This window comes from Aptenodytes patagonicus, chromosome 13, assembly GCF_965638725.1.
Source record: "Aptenodytes patagonicus chromosome 13, bAptPat1.pri.cur, whole genome shotgun sequence".
Taxonomy (NCBI): Eukaryota; Metazoa; Chordata; class Aves; order Sphenisciformes; family Spheniscidae; genus Aptenodytes; species Aptenodytes patagonicus.
In genome coordinates this window covers 6366642-6382111 of record NC_134961.1, presented here as the reverse complement: position 1 = coordinate 6382111, position 15470 = coordinate 6366642, and the positions used below count along the sequence as shown (strand labels likewise).

General features: G+C 46.5%; 1 protein-coding gene across 1 annotated transcript; it reads left to right on the top strand.

Annotated features, from left to right (window-relative positions):
* The first annotated feature begins 4102 nt into the window (after positions 1–4102).
* C1QTNF8 (C1q and TNF related 8) lies at positions 4103–11368 on the top strand. The gene is made up of 3 exons (XM_076350844.1): positions 4103–4111; positions 9770–10010; positions 10781–11368. Exons 2-3 carry the CDS (start codon positions 9785–9787, stop codon positions 11326–11328), a joined length of 774 nt encoding a protein of 257 aa, XP_076206959.1. The 5' UTR covers positions 4103–4111; positions 9770–9784; the 3' UTR covers positions 11329–11368.
* The last annotated feature ends 4102 nt before the right edge of the window (positions 11369–15470 follow it).

Below are 15470 nucleotides of genomic sequence, written 5' to 3'. Positions count from 1 at the left end.
GACTGTTTCCCCCCCCCAAAAAAAAAATCATGACCTGGCCAGCATGTGCCCCCACGGAGTGGTGAGGGGTCCAAGTGCTGGGGTCTGGTGCAGGGCAGGCAACAGAGCAAGAGGACTGCGGGGGAGGAATATTTAAAGCACCGAGTTGTGATCTGAAGTGGGGGAGGGCATTGCGAGAGGACAAAACACACCTTTCCCCTCCTGCTGTTCTCAGAACAATCAAAAGCATTGCTTTTCTTTTTCAGTCTCGGTGCAGGAATGGCGCCGGAGCTTGCACTATATAGGATACCCACCTCTTTTAACTTCCTCTTTTACAGTTAATGGGAGGCAGTTGCAAAACAGAAAAAGAAAAAAGACAGAAAAAAACAAACAAATAAAACCCCCACCAACTTCAGAGCCCAAACCTGGCTTTAAATAAAGCCACTAATGTGCTTTTTTCCAAGGGCTGGAAATGGCCAAGTTTGCAATTTCAGCAAAGAAAATGTGGGCACCAAAATCAAACAGCACTGGTGCAGTGCTGCTCTGCCCCGGAGCCAGGGAGGTGTGCAACGTTCAGCGCGCTCTGAAACCCCCCGTGTCTGCTCCTTGCTCTCCCGAGTGACTTTGTCTCAGCAGTCCCTTGGACAACAGCAATCTGTCCTACATCCCCCATTATCTCCTGGCTAAGGGGTGACCCTGCCGGCATGCAGCAGCGTGCCATGCTGTGCTTGGTTCTGCAGCCTCATTGCTGCCGTGAGCGCCTGGACTCTGGCAGCCACCAGCCTTCCCGAGGGACTCGCGTGTGGCCCGGACCACCGCGCGTTCCTCTGCAGATGGGCCAGCCCAGGCAGGACAGGGCTGGACGGCTTCTCTGAAGATGCCCTCTGCTCAGTCTCCTTCGGAGACTGTCTCCACGCCTCCCGTCCCGCACAGACCCTCGTGGCACCCTGGCTGTAATTGCTGCAGTTAGCCAGAGGAGTCGGTAATTCAGTCCCAATTACGTGAAATAGTGGCAATTTGCTGTCCAGCCATTTCTGAGTGTCATGGAAAAGTTAGTGCAAAACACAACACCAGCAAATAGGTCGTGATGGGAGAAGACTGTCTGCAAACACACGCTGAGGAAGTTTCGCCCCTGTGCTTGTGTTTGACCTCCCCTTCCTTTCCCGTTCATAGGACGACGCTAATACTCATCGCATCCTGCCATGGATGGTTTGGCATAAGGCGTTATCCCCTAAACCTGTGAAGCGGGGAGGGAAAACAGCATACTGCTGCTGCACATCACCTTCCTGAGACCGGCCCCAAATCTGCTCACACAGAAGCAAAGAGCCCCCGGTTTGTTTTTCAGCACGGAGGTGCATGGGACAGTGGGGGTGAATTCTTCCCTTGGTGCTGGCCTGTCCCCAGGCACCCGGACACACACCTGCACCTTCCCTCGGCGTCACTGCAGGGGCAGTTTCCATTGCTGCACCCCTTCAAGAGGCTTTTGCCACTTCTGCAGCTTATGTGCAAAAGCCAGAGCTCCTATTGCGGGTTTGTTGGGGTTTTTTTCTCCTTTCTCCTGCCTAAAAAGATGCTGAAATCTCCCAAAGAAAAATTATTACCATGTGATGCCAGCACTTTCTCTCTTGGCTGGAGCACTGGATGTGGTTTCGGGTCTGTGGTTTTTTGATATTTTTTTTTTTTTTTTTATTCACAAATTTTTTGGTCTTCATTTCCATCATTGTGAGAGGCACCGTGCAACCCGACAGACTGGCTGCGAGTCTTGAGGAAACTATAGCAGGACAAAAGCACAGGAACCCAGCACGAGTTGATGCAAGCAAAGAAACAAGAAAAAACCCTGCTTTTGCAAACAACCTAGCTGCTGGGTTTCATAAGGAGCCGGATTGACTTCCAGTGTTTCATTTGGACTCCAGCTAGGAAGCTGCAGCAGCCACCAAGAACTAAAAAACCTGAATGAACGGCAGCTTTCATATTATGCATCCTGCTAAGCAACAGCAAGGAAAGTAAAAGACGGGGTTCTGAGTCACAAGGTAAGTTAAACGGATCTGAGTAAGTTGGGGAAAAAAAATACTATTGCTAGAGGGAACAAATTGTTCCCACCCTGCAGAAGCAGGTTGCTTGGGTGAGTCATAAAAAGAGGTGGTCTCTGCCTGCGCTGCTTCGTCTCGCTTTCTCTGCTTCGCTGCAGCAGGCGAAATAAGTGCGAGGCCAGGTTGTTGCTGCGCTGGCTTTAATTTGTTCCTACTAACACTCCTTGTTTCATTAACCACCCTTAGCACTCCAGAATGATGCTTCCCTATGGTCTGATTTTGCTCTTAGCCGTGGCTGAGCAGTGGGACGGGGACGGTGCCTGATCTGATGCAGGCTCCCCCGCCGCCACGGGAGCCCGGGGCAGGAAAAGCCGTTTCCTGGCATCCTCCGCAGACGTGGAAACTTTCAGGGGACTTTGCTTCTCCAGCCTCGCCCGGGAACTGCAGCCGTTTGAAATGTGCTGCTCGCTCCTGAACCACGAGCAGGGGTTTGCGAGCAGTGGTGCCGTGCCGGGACGGTCCTGCTGCTGTCAGCACCCGAGTCCCAGTGCTCCCACCCGCCCAGCCGGTACAGCACCGCGCAGGACCCGCGGCAGGGACACCTCTGCCTGCTTTGTTTCAGCACACAGAAAGCCGAGTTCCCGGAGCGGCTGAGTCAGCGGTGGCAAGTCACGGGAAAACTGCCTTTCCACTGGAAAGGCGAAGGAGAGTTGGGTGCCGTCCACTTCATCAGGGTGATTTGCTCTATTGGAGAAGCTGCCCTGGGAATGACTTACTGTAACTTGCCCTCTGCCTCGGCAGCTCCGGGCTGAATCACCGTCTGGGTTTGCTATGGAGATGGGACCGCTTTCAAGGAGCCGCCTAGCCCAGAGCAGGGCCATTTCCAGGACATTGCAGGCATGTTCCTGGCGTTGGAGGTGCAGGCAGGGAAGAGGAGAAGGAGAGAGGGAAGAGTTCTTTCTTTAGGAACCAGCAAACATCCTTTTGCTCGCTGTCTGCGCTGAGACAAGTGTGATAACAGCCCCTGCCGCAGACCAGGAAAGGCAGTACCATGCGAAGATGCAGGCGCCCAGGACCGTTTCCATACAGGCACAGCCGCTCCTCCCATAGCGCCTGCAGGGGGCTGTGTTAAATCCATACAGTCCACCAGGTCTAAGCGTGCGCGGGTAATAGGAAGGGATGTTTGCTTGGGATCCTCATCTCTTCCCATGCCTGATAGGTGAAATCGCAGCTGGAGAGAACACGTGGTGACTGCACGAGCCGCTGCTGCGCAGGGACACGCACTAGTGGGGGTGAAGGTGTTTCACAGCTCCTCCCGGGACACAGGAATTAGGGCAATTCACCCACATTGGAAATAGGCACATGCTAAAAAAGCACCAGAAAATAAAAAACAAACCAGATAATCGGAAACGGAGCTACAAACTCACTGACCAAATGTTCACCCAGGCCATTACAAATACGGATGCAGCTAACATCCCTGGACCTCTCCATGGCCGGATCCTGGCTTTGCCTCTGTTCCCACCCTGCTCACAACTCACAGGGCTCAAACCGACCCGGCTGTCTCTAGCAGCACTCCCAACCCCTCTTCTGCTTCGCGCCAGCGTGTTGTATAAACACCGTGGACAAGAGGGCGTTAACGTCGGTTAACATTGGCAAAGCACTACAGACAGCGGAAATTTTTAAACCACGTTGCTTTTGGGGATCCAAATATTCTTGTCTGCGAGCCCTCAAGTCACTTCATGGCTGCGGACGGGCTCCTGATGCTCAGCTCGAGTGAAGCATCTCTGCAGCATCGTGTCGGAGAGGAGCTGCCCCACGCTCGGTTCTGGCATCGCGGGCAGAGGAACTGCTGAGCTGTCGCAGCTTTGCCTTGGAAAACGCACAAGCTCCTTCACTGTTTTGGGCTTTTCTACAATAAGTTGCTCAAGAAGAAATTTTAGATCCTCCTGGGGAAGGAAATTAAAAAAAAATCCCGAACAAATAATTTCCAAGAGGAAGTCCAGTGTCCAGACAAACCCGGCCCTACCAATGCTTCGTTTCCTGCTGCTGGCGATGAAAGGTCTGGAGCAGTGAGGAGGTCGAGGCTTGAAAGAAGACAAAAGGTAAAAAAGCAGAACTGGAATATTTTCTGGAACGATGCCGAGGTTCGAGGCTGACACATCCATGTGTTTTCCATCTCTGCAGCGCAAGAAAAGTTTTAGTCTTAACTGCCCTCTTGGGTTTTCAGTCAAGATTTGTCACTAATTAAAATGGGCAGCGTCTGGCGTCGTCCTGCGCGCCGTGAATTTAAAGCGAAGATAGTCATAGATTGCTTTTCTGAATGAAGCCCTAGGAACGACAGGAAGGAAAACATTAGCAGATATTTAAAGCATGGCTCAGGGACCCAAGAGCAATTTCTGCCTCGTGAACTCTCAATATCGCAGCGTGTGAGCTCAGCACAGTTATCAGTGTGATTTATTCTTTGAGCATCCCTGCAAGGTAAGGACGTACTTGCACTGTACCCAGTGAAAACACGGGCTGGGCTAGATTAATGTAGATCTATACCTTTGACATGACCTGTACATCCCACAGGGGCTGCTTGCAGTGCCAACGGACCAGACGAGGTTTGGCCAAGATTAGAGTTCAGGTTGCAAACTCCATGTTGCTAACCACAGGGAAAACCTTTTGGTCCATCCTCCAGGCTGACTTGCTTTGCATTCTTGCTTTATTTTCTCTGTGTGCAGAGCAAGCAAGCAAGCTATTTTTGCAGCTATTACGGGGATTTCTTATCATTTCTATTGCCCAGATGTGTTACTTTACATCAGTGTTAAAATTCTTCAGGTGCACAGAATCATTAAAAAGCTTTGCATGAGCAAATGTGCCTCATACATAAGCTGTCTACCTTGAGCTACAAAATTAAACTCAATCATGAACCAAAAAAATCAATCAAGGTGCTCTCTCCAGCTGTAATAGTGTCAAGAAAATATATTTAAATAAGAAGTTGCACACAAGAAGAAAGAATCACATCATTTAACTCCCTGAACTGGAACTAATGGTTTCTGCCCTTCCCTAGCAAAGGTTTGTGGCATCTCTAAACCCCTGCATGGGAAGAATTTGGCTTTTTTTGCCGGCAGACACTGGGAAGGCCAGGTGTCACTGGAAAACCAGCACTTTTGATGCAGGTTGTCCATAGCAGGTAAAAAAGGTGTAAATAAAAAGCTTGATGGATTATATTTTAAGTCAGGGTACTTCCAAGGTCAGTAAAGAGCAAAAATACATTATTTAATCATCTGTTTTGCCTTGGATTGAGCGTGGTAGACAACAGTGTCCCTGGTTTGGGCATAGCACCCTCACCAGCACCGTGCCTGGGCTCTGCCGGTGCAGCACCCATTAAAGGGTTCATATTGCCAGCTCTGGTTAGAAAGACAGACACACCCTTTCAAACGGGCCTGAACAACGGGAGTGTTTGAGTTCAATGCAAGGAGATTGGCATTTTCGCTTGCTTTTTCTTCTTGTTTTGGGCCAGGCAGAAATACCCGCACAAACAATCCCTTTTGGTAATATTTTAATATTGTCTTCCTACTCAGAAATTCAGAGGGGAAAAAAAGGGACAGAAAAAGTGAATAGTCTCTTTAAATCTTAGCTAAAGGGTGGTTTCAGTCAAAGAAACCTTTCATTACATTTAAACGGCTCTCCAACAATAACATATTCTAATGTTATAACGGACACAAACAACCGCCAGCCATCCTCATCACCAAAATTCACTGAAATTAACTGCCTTTTCATCAGGTTCAGATGTCTCATTTCACCATTCACAAATTTTAGTTTTGTTTGCCAAAATATTGCCCAGAAGATAGATCTGCCCATTTAGCACATGCAGAATTTCTTCCTTAGCATCAGATTAAATTCACACTTGGTTGTTGGGTTTCATCCTGGTTCCACTTGCAGAGGCCGGGGGCTGTGCTGTGTTTCATGGCTTTGGAGTGGGGAGGTTTGAAAGCCTTACGGGAAGAACAAGTCATTTATTTCAAAATTACCTATCGCAACAGAACAGGTCTTGCGCCCAGCCTCGTGGTCAGCTTTCTGCTTTGCGAGCATTTTGCAAGAAGTGTCAGAAGCATCAAAACAATTTACGTTTTTCTACACATCACCGCAAGCTTTTCAACTGAAATGTTTCAAACTCATCAATTGTCAGTCAACTGTTTCAAAATGAACCCAAGCTAAAAGCAGAGCCAAAGAAGCTGAACTGAAAAAAATGGTTTTGAGAGGGGGAGGGCTGAGACAATCTTCTTGTCCTCAGGTGAAACATTTATGGACTTCAAAGTTTCCAAAGATGTGAGACCAGTTTTCCTCCCAGCCGTTAGGATGTCTGCGCATCTGTCATCATCTCTGGGTTCTTCTACCCAATAGGAAAAACACGATTTCTGAATCGAACCAGGTTACGATTTGCAGGTTCCCCGTACAGAAGACAAAGACAATAATTTATACTTCCAGTTTTAATCTGTTGCTTTCAGGATGCTCCTGTCCATCTCTAGAGTGGTGTCGTGAAGGATGACCAAGGAGGAATGTACTCAGTTTTGCAGCCTCAGGGCATTCGGTGCGGTACTAATGCATCATTTCAGGCACTAACGAGCGTGTCGGATCGCGGTGGGAAGGAGGATGGATGTCCCTCCCATGCGGGGATCTGAATGATGTGTGGGAGAGGCAGCCTCCCAGCCTGTGCTCTGGTGAGTCATGGCCGTAGCAGAGCAAAGCCAAGTCTGTTGTTTGCTGTCTTCTCAAGAAGATAAACCTGCGCAGCTGAAGTCAAATCCGTCATCGTCACATTTGACAAAATAAGGTCACAAAAATTATCTTTAAGGGAAAAAACAAATGGCTAAAAACAACCTCTCACTTTACCTCACAGGCCTTAAATTCTGAGCTTCATCCTTTTTGTATCTTTTTTTTTTTTTTTAGGTGTCAGATTTGACTTCCCCCCCACCACGAGAGTTATATTTGCTTCTCCTCTGAAGTTTGGTACAAATCATTCTTTTCTCCAGATTGACACGATCTTATTATAAGGAAATCCTTACCAGGTTTGTTTCCTTTCCTGTTGCACATTTGATTTCTCTGGTTTGGGGTTTTTCCTTCACCTGATCTCCGGTTTTGTGCCTGCTATCTTCCAAACATAACCCCATACTGCTGAATTCGTTGTCCTTTTCTTGCAGTCCTCTCGGACTCCTTTCTCTCCGCCTCTTTCCTATTTTACTTCTCCTGTCCTTTCTTGTCTGTTATGAGCAGATTGCAAATCTGAAATTCTGTTTATTCACACACATCATGAAGGTTTCACCTAACCACGGATATTGCAACCAAATACGTGTTTCTGCCACTTTAGTGAACTAACTTCACTAACTTTTTGAAGGAAAATGTGGTGCGGAGGTGTCAGCTCTAGGATATCCTGAATTGGCTGGATTGTTGCATCGTTTGCTTCATTTTTTCTCCAAATGCAATTTCTAGCCAATAACTTGAGTAATTGTTCTTCATGAATCATGCAAGTGGCCACGATTTCTTCAACGGGTGCTTGGATTACAGTAATGTAAGATGTGCACAACCTGAACACTGATTTTTCACCCAGACTCTTTTTTTTCCTTAAGTTACTTCTAAAAATAAGAAAGCCATTCATCCTAGGGAGAATAATGGCCTATAAAAATGTAAAGTAATTTCTTCATATTTATGAATCCTTTCCTTTCCGCCCATTATAATACCCCTATTAATGGTGCTCTTTCTCCTTCATGAAGGTATTATAGGCAATCATGTCCTCCAGTTTTAATGTTCTGATAATGTATCAAATGCCTTATGCTTTATCCCCAGGTTATTGACTACCCACGCTCCTGAGAAGGGCTAAATAACTTTTAGTCCCAAAGAGGACATATTGGCCCTGATTGCCTGGGACTCTGAATGAACATGGGGTCTTCTTTAGGCCGTTATGTATATGCACAAACTTCAGTCACTGCAGAGGAGACCCCAGAAACATTACGCGGACCCCAAATGCTCTCTACAGTGCAAACTTTCTGTTCTGGTCACGTACAGGCTGGTTGTTTATGACCTGCTGTCCATTTAGACTTGCATTTCTGTTCCTGTTTGGCAGCACAAAGATGGCTTAAGAAGTGAATGAAAATTAAAAAGGACTTAATGAAAATGAAATTCAGGCCCTGAACACTGATCTAAAAGGAGTATTAATCCCTCCTCAGACTTGTACCTAGAATGAGATACAATTATGAATAGAAAGATCGTTTCAAGTTATGACAGATTTGATGAAAGAACTTCCACTGCTGTCAGAAGGAAAGTTATTATGTTGCTGCTAATAAGTATTCATCGGGTTTCCAGGGAGCTGGATTGCACCAGGTAATAAAAGGTGTGAATGACAGTTCTTTTGGGGCAGGTAAGAACTAGAAGAAAAGCATCTCCCAAGAGCGCTGGTACAATCCAAGTACCTTGCCCTGGACTGGCACTTTTTTTTCCCCCCCCATTTTTTCTCAACTGGTCCATTTTGCCCCCAGTGAAGTCTTTGTAGAGCTCCAAAGCAAGATTCCCTCCTTCACGCTGCAGATGGGACCTGAGTGCTCATTGAGCTATTTCTGAAAGCCAGGACATCTACCTTCCCCCACGACTCCAGGAATTAAAGCTGGTAGAAGAGAGGCTGTAAAAACCGTTCCCAGCCTGAGGTCAACAAGAGTCCATCCAGCTAATTGGACTTTGGATAAGGTCCGAAAAGGCATCGGTCCAAAATCTGTCTTGTATGAAACACCGCTGCAATCAGTAGAATGACACTAATGATACACGGTATGAGGAGGCAGTTGCCTGTCCCTGGCTCCAATCCCTCCCTAGGAAGGAGGCTGATGGGGAGCTGGAGAAAACTCACCTCCTTTGCACCACCTGAAACATTTTCCCTCTGTTCATTTCAGCCAGTAATCAGGGCCTTTGGAGCTTGCCAGTAGCAATGAAAATGCCATAGACGATCTCAAAAACTAGTGTTAGTGCAGAGCAAATCCCAGTCCAGTCTGTCCGTTGCAGCTATTTGGCTTTCCGTTCTGCACATGGGAAAATAGAAATGGAAAGCGCACACAGAAATTCTGCTGGGAACAGCACATGGGTATGGTCAAAGCCACAAACTGCTTGGCTAGGTCACCTTGGAAAGAGGCTACCAGCAAGAGGCTAAGAGACACTATCTAAAGAGCCAAATGCTTTTGATTTCTTTTAGTTTCACTTCCCTTCAGGTTTTTCCTCAAAAAACAAAATCAGGTTTAGGGTCTATATTTAAATAAAGTTTCACTTTCTGCATCTGATTGTGAATTTTTCAGAATGGCAATGCAAGAAACCGTAACCAACAGAGCAACACTTGGAATCTTTTACCCAGCATCTTTTGCAAGGGCTGTTCCAACAGCAGCCAGGCAGCGAGTGTGCCTTGAGCAGAGCTTGCTATGACAACTTTAAGCATCTCAGACTTCGCTTCCGATCTCAGCGGGTTTTGTGGGTTTTTTTTTTTTCCCCTTTCGTTTACCTGGTGTCTCCTGTCAGATATTTCAACTGTAGGTAATGAGAGACAGGGATTGCCTTTTCCATTGCTTGTAAACAGTACGCAATGGGGCACCCTTCCTACCTGGAGTCTCCTGGTGCCACTAGAAGATAAGCTAATAATTAATCAGAAGAAATGCACCTTGCAGTAACATTAACAGATGGCCCATCAGAAGCTCTGATTTGAATCGCCATATTAATGATTTCTGTTCCTTTGCTCAGTCCAGCTGGCTCCGCTGAAGATGAGCGCTGTGTTTCTCCTGCTTTTGGTGTCCACGGCGAACGTCGGTGCCGTGCTGGAAAAGGGTCTGCCGAGACGGGAGCCGCGGCGCCTCTCGTGCGTGCGATGCTGCGGGCCTTCAGAGCAGCCCGTCTCCATCATCTCCTCACGATACACAAGGATGAGCAGCGACCCTGCCTATTCAGTACCCAAAGTCCAGCCCACTATAGATATCACCATCCTCAAAGGTGGGTAAAGCTGACTACTGTGATAACATCCTTTTTCTTACTTGCTCACCCTAATTTTGCAAGCTGTGCTCCTCCCTACACTAAGAAACTCATCCACTTTATTTACCCAGAAGGTCAAGGGGTGACATGGCACAGGCTGTAAATGTGTGCAAGCGGGAAGAGTTGGCAAAAGGCTATAATCCACCAAAAACCAGAATCACTGGAAGCTCAAGTTAGGTCACACTAAAAACCAGATGCAAATGTTGTCACAGAATTACTAAATGGTAGAGTTAGAAACTGGGAAAGACACTCACTTTTTCCATTGCACATTTTTTGTCTCAGTAAGGCAGGCAAACACAAATTAGGCATGTAATATGGGAGATGTGCCAGGGAGTCCTGTGAGCAGGGATATGCAGACCAGACAAACCCAACCACCTCTCCCGGGCCCAAATCAGACCTCAGCAAAATCAGTAACTTTTCTTGCCCAAACTTCTGCACGGAGGGGCTGGGTTCATGAATACTGGACTCGTGTAGCCAGTCTGGTCAAGCCATGGAGTTCCACTACTGGGCATTGAACGTTGGCACCGCAAGCTCAGTGGAGCCAAGCTTTCACCTGGCATTTTTATCCTTCTGAGAATTAAGAGGGTGCTTGTGTCTGACCAATGCTTCCAGATATCTGTGCTGGGAAAGTGTTTTAGCACAGCTGCTTTGCTGGTTGTCTCCAGCAGGACATGTCTGCAGCTTGGGCTTCGCATGCTTGTGTTTGACAAAGCTTTCCTTTATGCTCGCAGGTGAGAAGGGTGAAATGGGAGAGAAAGGGTACCCTGGAGCAGTTGGGAAGGAAGGAGAAAGAGGGCTACGTGGCCTCAATGGGCGGAAGGGACAGAAAGGCCAGCCTGGCCCACAAGGCCATTCCTGCAAGCAGCTCTACGCTGCTTTCTCAGTGGGTCGGAGAAAACCCCTTCATAGCTCAGACTACTTCCAGCACGTCACTTTTGACACCGAGTTCGTGAACCTCTACAAGCACTTCAACATGTTCTCGGGGAAGTTCTTCTGCTATGTGGCAGGAGTCTACTACTTCAGCCTCAACGTTCACACCTGGAACTTCAAGGAGACCTACCTGCACTTGATGAAGAATGAGAAAGAGGTGGCCATCCTCTACGCCCAGCCCAGCGACCGGAGCATCATGCAGAGCCAGAGCCTGATGCTGGACCTTCAGGAAGGAGAGGAGGTCTGGGTGAGGATGTTCAAGCGGGAGCGAGAAAATGCCATTTATAGCGAGGAGTCTGATGTTTACATCATCTTTAATGGCCATTTAATCAAGCCAGCCGTAGAGTAGCCATTCATCAGCTTTAGGCTCAAAGCTTTGGTAGATACATTAGTGTCTCCCCTCTTAGAAATGCATATGTCTAGTTCCACTTGGAAGGATTACAGGCCTGCTGACAGGGTTGTATGTCCATGCCAAGGACACCTGTGTGGATGGAGGTGACTGCGCTTCAAGGTGATGCAAGCTACACAAGTACTGAGAAGGCTTCAGCCCTTATGTGCCCTGGAGAAGCAGCACACAAGTCCCCAGTTCTGCAGCCCTGTATAGATCCCCAGTAATATCCCTGAAGAGTTTGCCAAGTTGGTAGCAAAAATTTAACCTCTTTGCTCTGCTTTAGAGAAGACATTTTAATTCTATCTAAGGGTCATCTTCAGATACCAGTTATCTGGGTGCTAGTTAAGGAATGTCATTACTCCTGCAACACTTGGGTATCTTTGCAGTGTGCACTATTGCTAGTAAGAGCCCACGCTCGCCAGCGCCTACACCGGGTCTGCTCCACTCAGGTGGACAAGAACACACCAGAGTTAAGAACAATATTTTGCACAGTACACTTACACTAAATTATGTTTTTGTTCTATTTCATGTAATATTACCTTCTGAGAGCATAATGCTAGAATTAGATCAGTTACAGCATATCGATCTGGCAAAGCTTTTTCAGAGGCACATAGTTTTAAGTACAGCTGTAGCCACGTGCTACAACTTTGCTAGACTTCTGTACTGCTAGCAATACTTCTCACAAGAACATCCAGCACGGCTGGGAACGTGTATTTCTCATTTTAAGGGAAAAGGTGGGCCCTGCCTTAGGATCCAATTTCGGAGTGCTCATTGCCAAGCTGGAATTTGAGGCCATGCTCATGTCTGAAAGCTACCATCTTGTAGCACCCTCATTTCTGGAAAGTGGAGAAGAAACTGGAAAGAAAAAAGGTGCTTTACTGCAAGCAGTGATATTTTAGGGGATTTGTTTTCTTTTTTCCTAAAAAATTTATTGATATAACAGTGGAAAGGTACATGCAGCAGCAAGAAACGTTGTTTTCCCCAGTTCCTCCTTGCCCATTCCCCCAGTCTCTTGTTTGCATCCTGAGTCATTTGTATGAAGGATACATGAAAAATTCTTGCTAGGCAAACTGCTTCACTGCTGTACCTCGCCTATCCACAGCTGAAATAAAGATATTGCTTTGAGTACACTTGCTTGGAGTGCCCTGGTTTTGTTTATCTTCTCTCCATACGCTTTTTCACAGTTCAGGGCTAAAAGCACTACACTGAACATCCAGACCCACGTAATCATCTCAGCTGGCAATTTTAGTTACTTGAACACCAGAGGACTCCAGAAACTAGACTGACACCAACTCCTGGCCAGTAAACAGCCATCATCAAGTATCAGGATGGGGAGACAGAAGTTGATGACCCCTTGCTGTAAAATAAATACCAAATTTTGAGATCCCACAGTCTTCATGAAGATAGGAACTTTTAAGTAGCCTATCAAGTAAATGCATGATGACAACAGGTCTACAAGCCTTGAAACATCACATCTGCTCCAGCTTCCATCACAGCCTGCAACCCTGAAAAGTGGGAAACTTGCATAGCTTTAAAAAATGCTCCCAAGGGCATTTTATGCAGATCCTCCACTGACCTGCTGTCAGCTATCCCAGCTGCTTAGGTCAGGCCATTGCACAGCATTTCCTTCCCACCCCTCTTCTAAAAAAGCTTCCTAATCAGCTGTTGCCATTAGGATGATGGTAAAAGCCCTAATGGCCACACTGCTTATTTGCAGCACACCACTTAGTACTGAGAGCACTAACAGGGAGATGCCAGCCCTGAGCAAACACACACAAGCAGAAACCTTTCCGCTGCACTGGACTCACTGAAGGCATTTGCAGACTGTTTTTCCCAGCCATGTACCACATTTGAGAGCTCAAAATCTTTTTTCCCCTCCTTTGTCCCTACTTTTGAATCGTTCCCCACCCAGACCTAGATTTTGCAGCTGCAGAAAGTCATACTCCAGATGCAGGGTACCACTGGCAGAGGACCTCATGAGGTGCCTGTGGTGGAGCAGGGATTATTCACCGAGGCTGATGCAGTCGCAGGGCTGTCTAACATTCCTCACATAGCGAGCAGTTTCACCACAGCTTCAGCTCACCCCCATCTGCAGTTCACTGCACTGGCTATAATTAAAAAGAAAAAAATGATCCAGCCCTCTTAAAATGTCATGCCCAGCTGGAGTTATTGACAGTGCTTAATCCAGCACCAGAAAAAACACACCCAGAACACGTTTGTGTTCAACCCGCACTGATTTTGGAAAAGTTACTTTCTACCAGGAAGCAAGCAAACCCCCATCCACCTGTATCACTACCTACGCGCATCTCCGTAACACCTAGACACACAGTTGGAGGTGGTCTGATTATTGAAGCAATAGGACACATTCAACATGCCAGTGGCATAAGCAGGTAAATCATTAAAGCCACATTGGTTTCAGGTGCAGAATAACCTTTCAAATAATAAAAGACATTATTGGGTTGCATACATTATTCAAATTAGTCATTTATTGCATAAAAGAACTAGAAGTCTCAACCCGCCGAGTTCTTTCGGGAAAAAAATTAAAATATCTACAAAGCTTAATGTACGAAGACATTCCTACTGCCACCTTCTGAATGCATCCAGTTTCTTCCAACTTCAAGGGCTGGGACAAGCATCCCTGTTTAGAGAAGTTTAATAAGCCAAATCCAAGGCACAAATATTTGAGATCTGCTCATCAACATACAGGCAGCCTGCCGGGGTGTCTCTTATAGGAACAGAATTTAAATCCCTTTTTTTCCAGCAATACGTGGTTTGGAAACTAAACTTTGAAAAACACTTTTAAAGTTCTCTTTTGAAGAGAAGAAGGTGGGGGGGTTAAGTGCTGAAATCTAAATGAAAAAACTTAATTTATATTTATTTTTCCAGTTATTTCCCTAAATTGGCACTTTGTACTTCATGCTTTGAAATAAGTCATCAGGGATCCGTCAGAATCTTTTTTCCAAACCCTTCAGTGAACAGTATTACACAGAAATGACAAAACTGCCTCAGCTGCCATAAATCCCAGGTGCATTTTATTAAGAAACATTAGCTCTCCTGTAGGTCCCTTTCACCCCAGGAGCCTTGTGGAAGATGAAGCCCCCATGGTACAAGGCACCAATAAACCAATTTGCCAAAATAACTTTACCTGTCCTTGGGGCAGGGCCAGAAACAGGGGAAGCAGAGGAACCTGTTGAGATCATGTACAAGCAGCTGTAAATGGAGAACAAGAGCCTTCTGTAACAACAGAAAGATTACGGAAAACATCAGATGAGAAGCATCTACCCCCCTCAAAATCTCTTTTGGTTGGCATAGGAAGATTAAAACAGACTTTAAGACAACATACCCTTTGTTTTCTGACTGTAAATCTGTATGAGATTTACACTTACTAGCCCAAACATTGGCAATAGGGAGGACAAACTCGTCTAACATCCTCTCCTTCATTTCTTTGGCATCAGCACCCCAGCAGAGCACCTCACAAAGAGGGAGTGTGCCGGGGCAGTGCCTGTCCTTGTACCAAAAAGGTGATGAATGGAAGAGAGCAAGCAAATGACCTGCCCATATCCACTGGGGGTAGGGCAAGATTTGTGTTCAATATAAGGAAAAAACACTTGAAGTAGAAGGAGAATCAGACTCTGCAAGTGGCTGCAGCATGGAAGACAAGCTCTCCATCCCAGGACTTCAATGGCATCCTAGGATCTGCCAGGAACAAAAAGGGCAGCTCTGGCTTAGAGCAGAGGAATGCACCACACAGCTGCACAATGCCCCTTTAACCCTCTTTTCCTGTAGATTTAAGTTTCAGCTTTTTTTTTTTAATTGAGAAAAGCCTGAAAAAGCCACAAGAAGTAGCTCCCACGAAAAATCCCCATATGAAGAAGCTGAGCCAGGCCTGCTTTCACATTGCTTTAAATATACTTCAGCTGCAATTTCCAGTATCACAAACCCACACATAAGAAATCCTGTAGCACAGCTCGGTAATTACTGGGGCTCTGTCTGCCCCACTGAATCCTGTGCTTAAGTCTATCTTATGACTTCCAAATGCGCTCATTCACTACCCTTCCTTACACGATTGCGCTAAATGAAGCATTGCATTATGACTTGTA

What these genes read in the sequence shown, in the direction of transcription:
- C1QTNF8 (XM_076350844.1), top strand. Translation starts at nt 9,785, where the DNA reads ATGAGCGCTGTGTTTCTCCTGCTTTTGGTGTCCACGGCGAACGTCGGT. An exon ending in AGATATCACCATCCTCAAAG is followed by an intron (nt 10,011 to 10,780) that starts GTGGGTAAAGCT and finishes TTATGCTCGCAG; the next exon opens with GTGAGAAGGGTGAAATGGGA.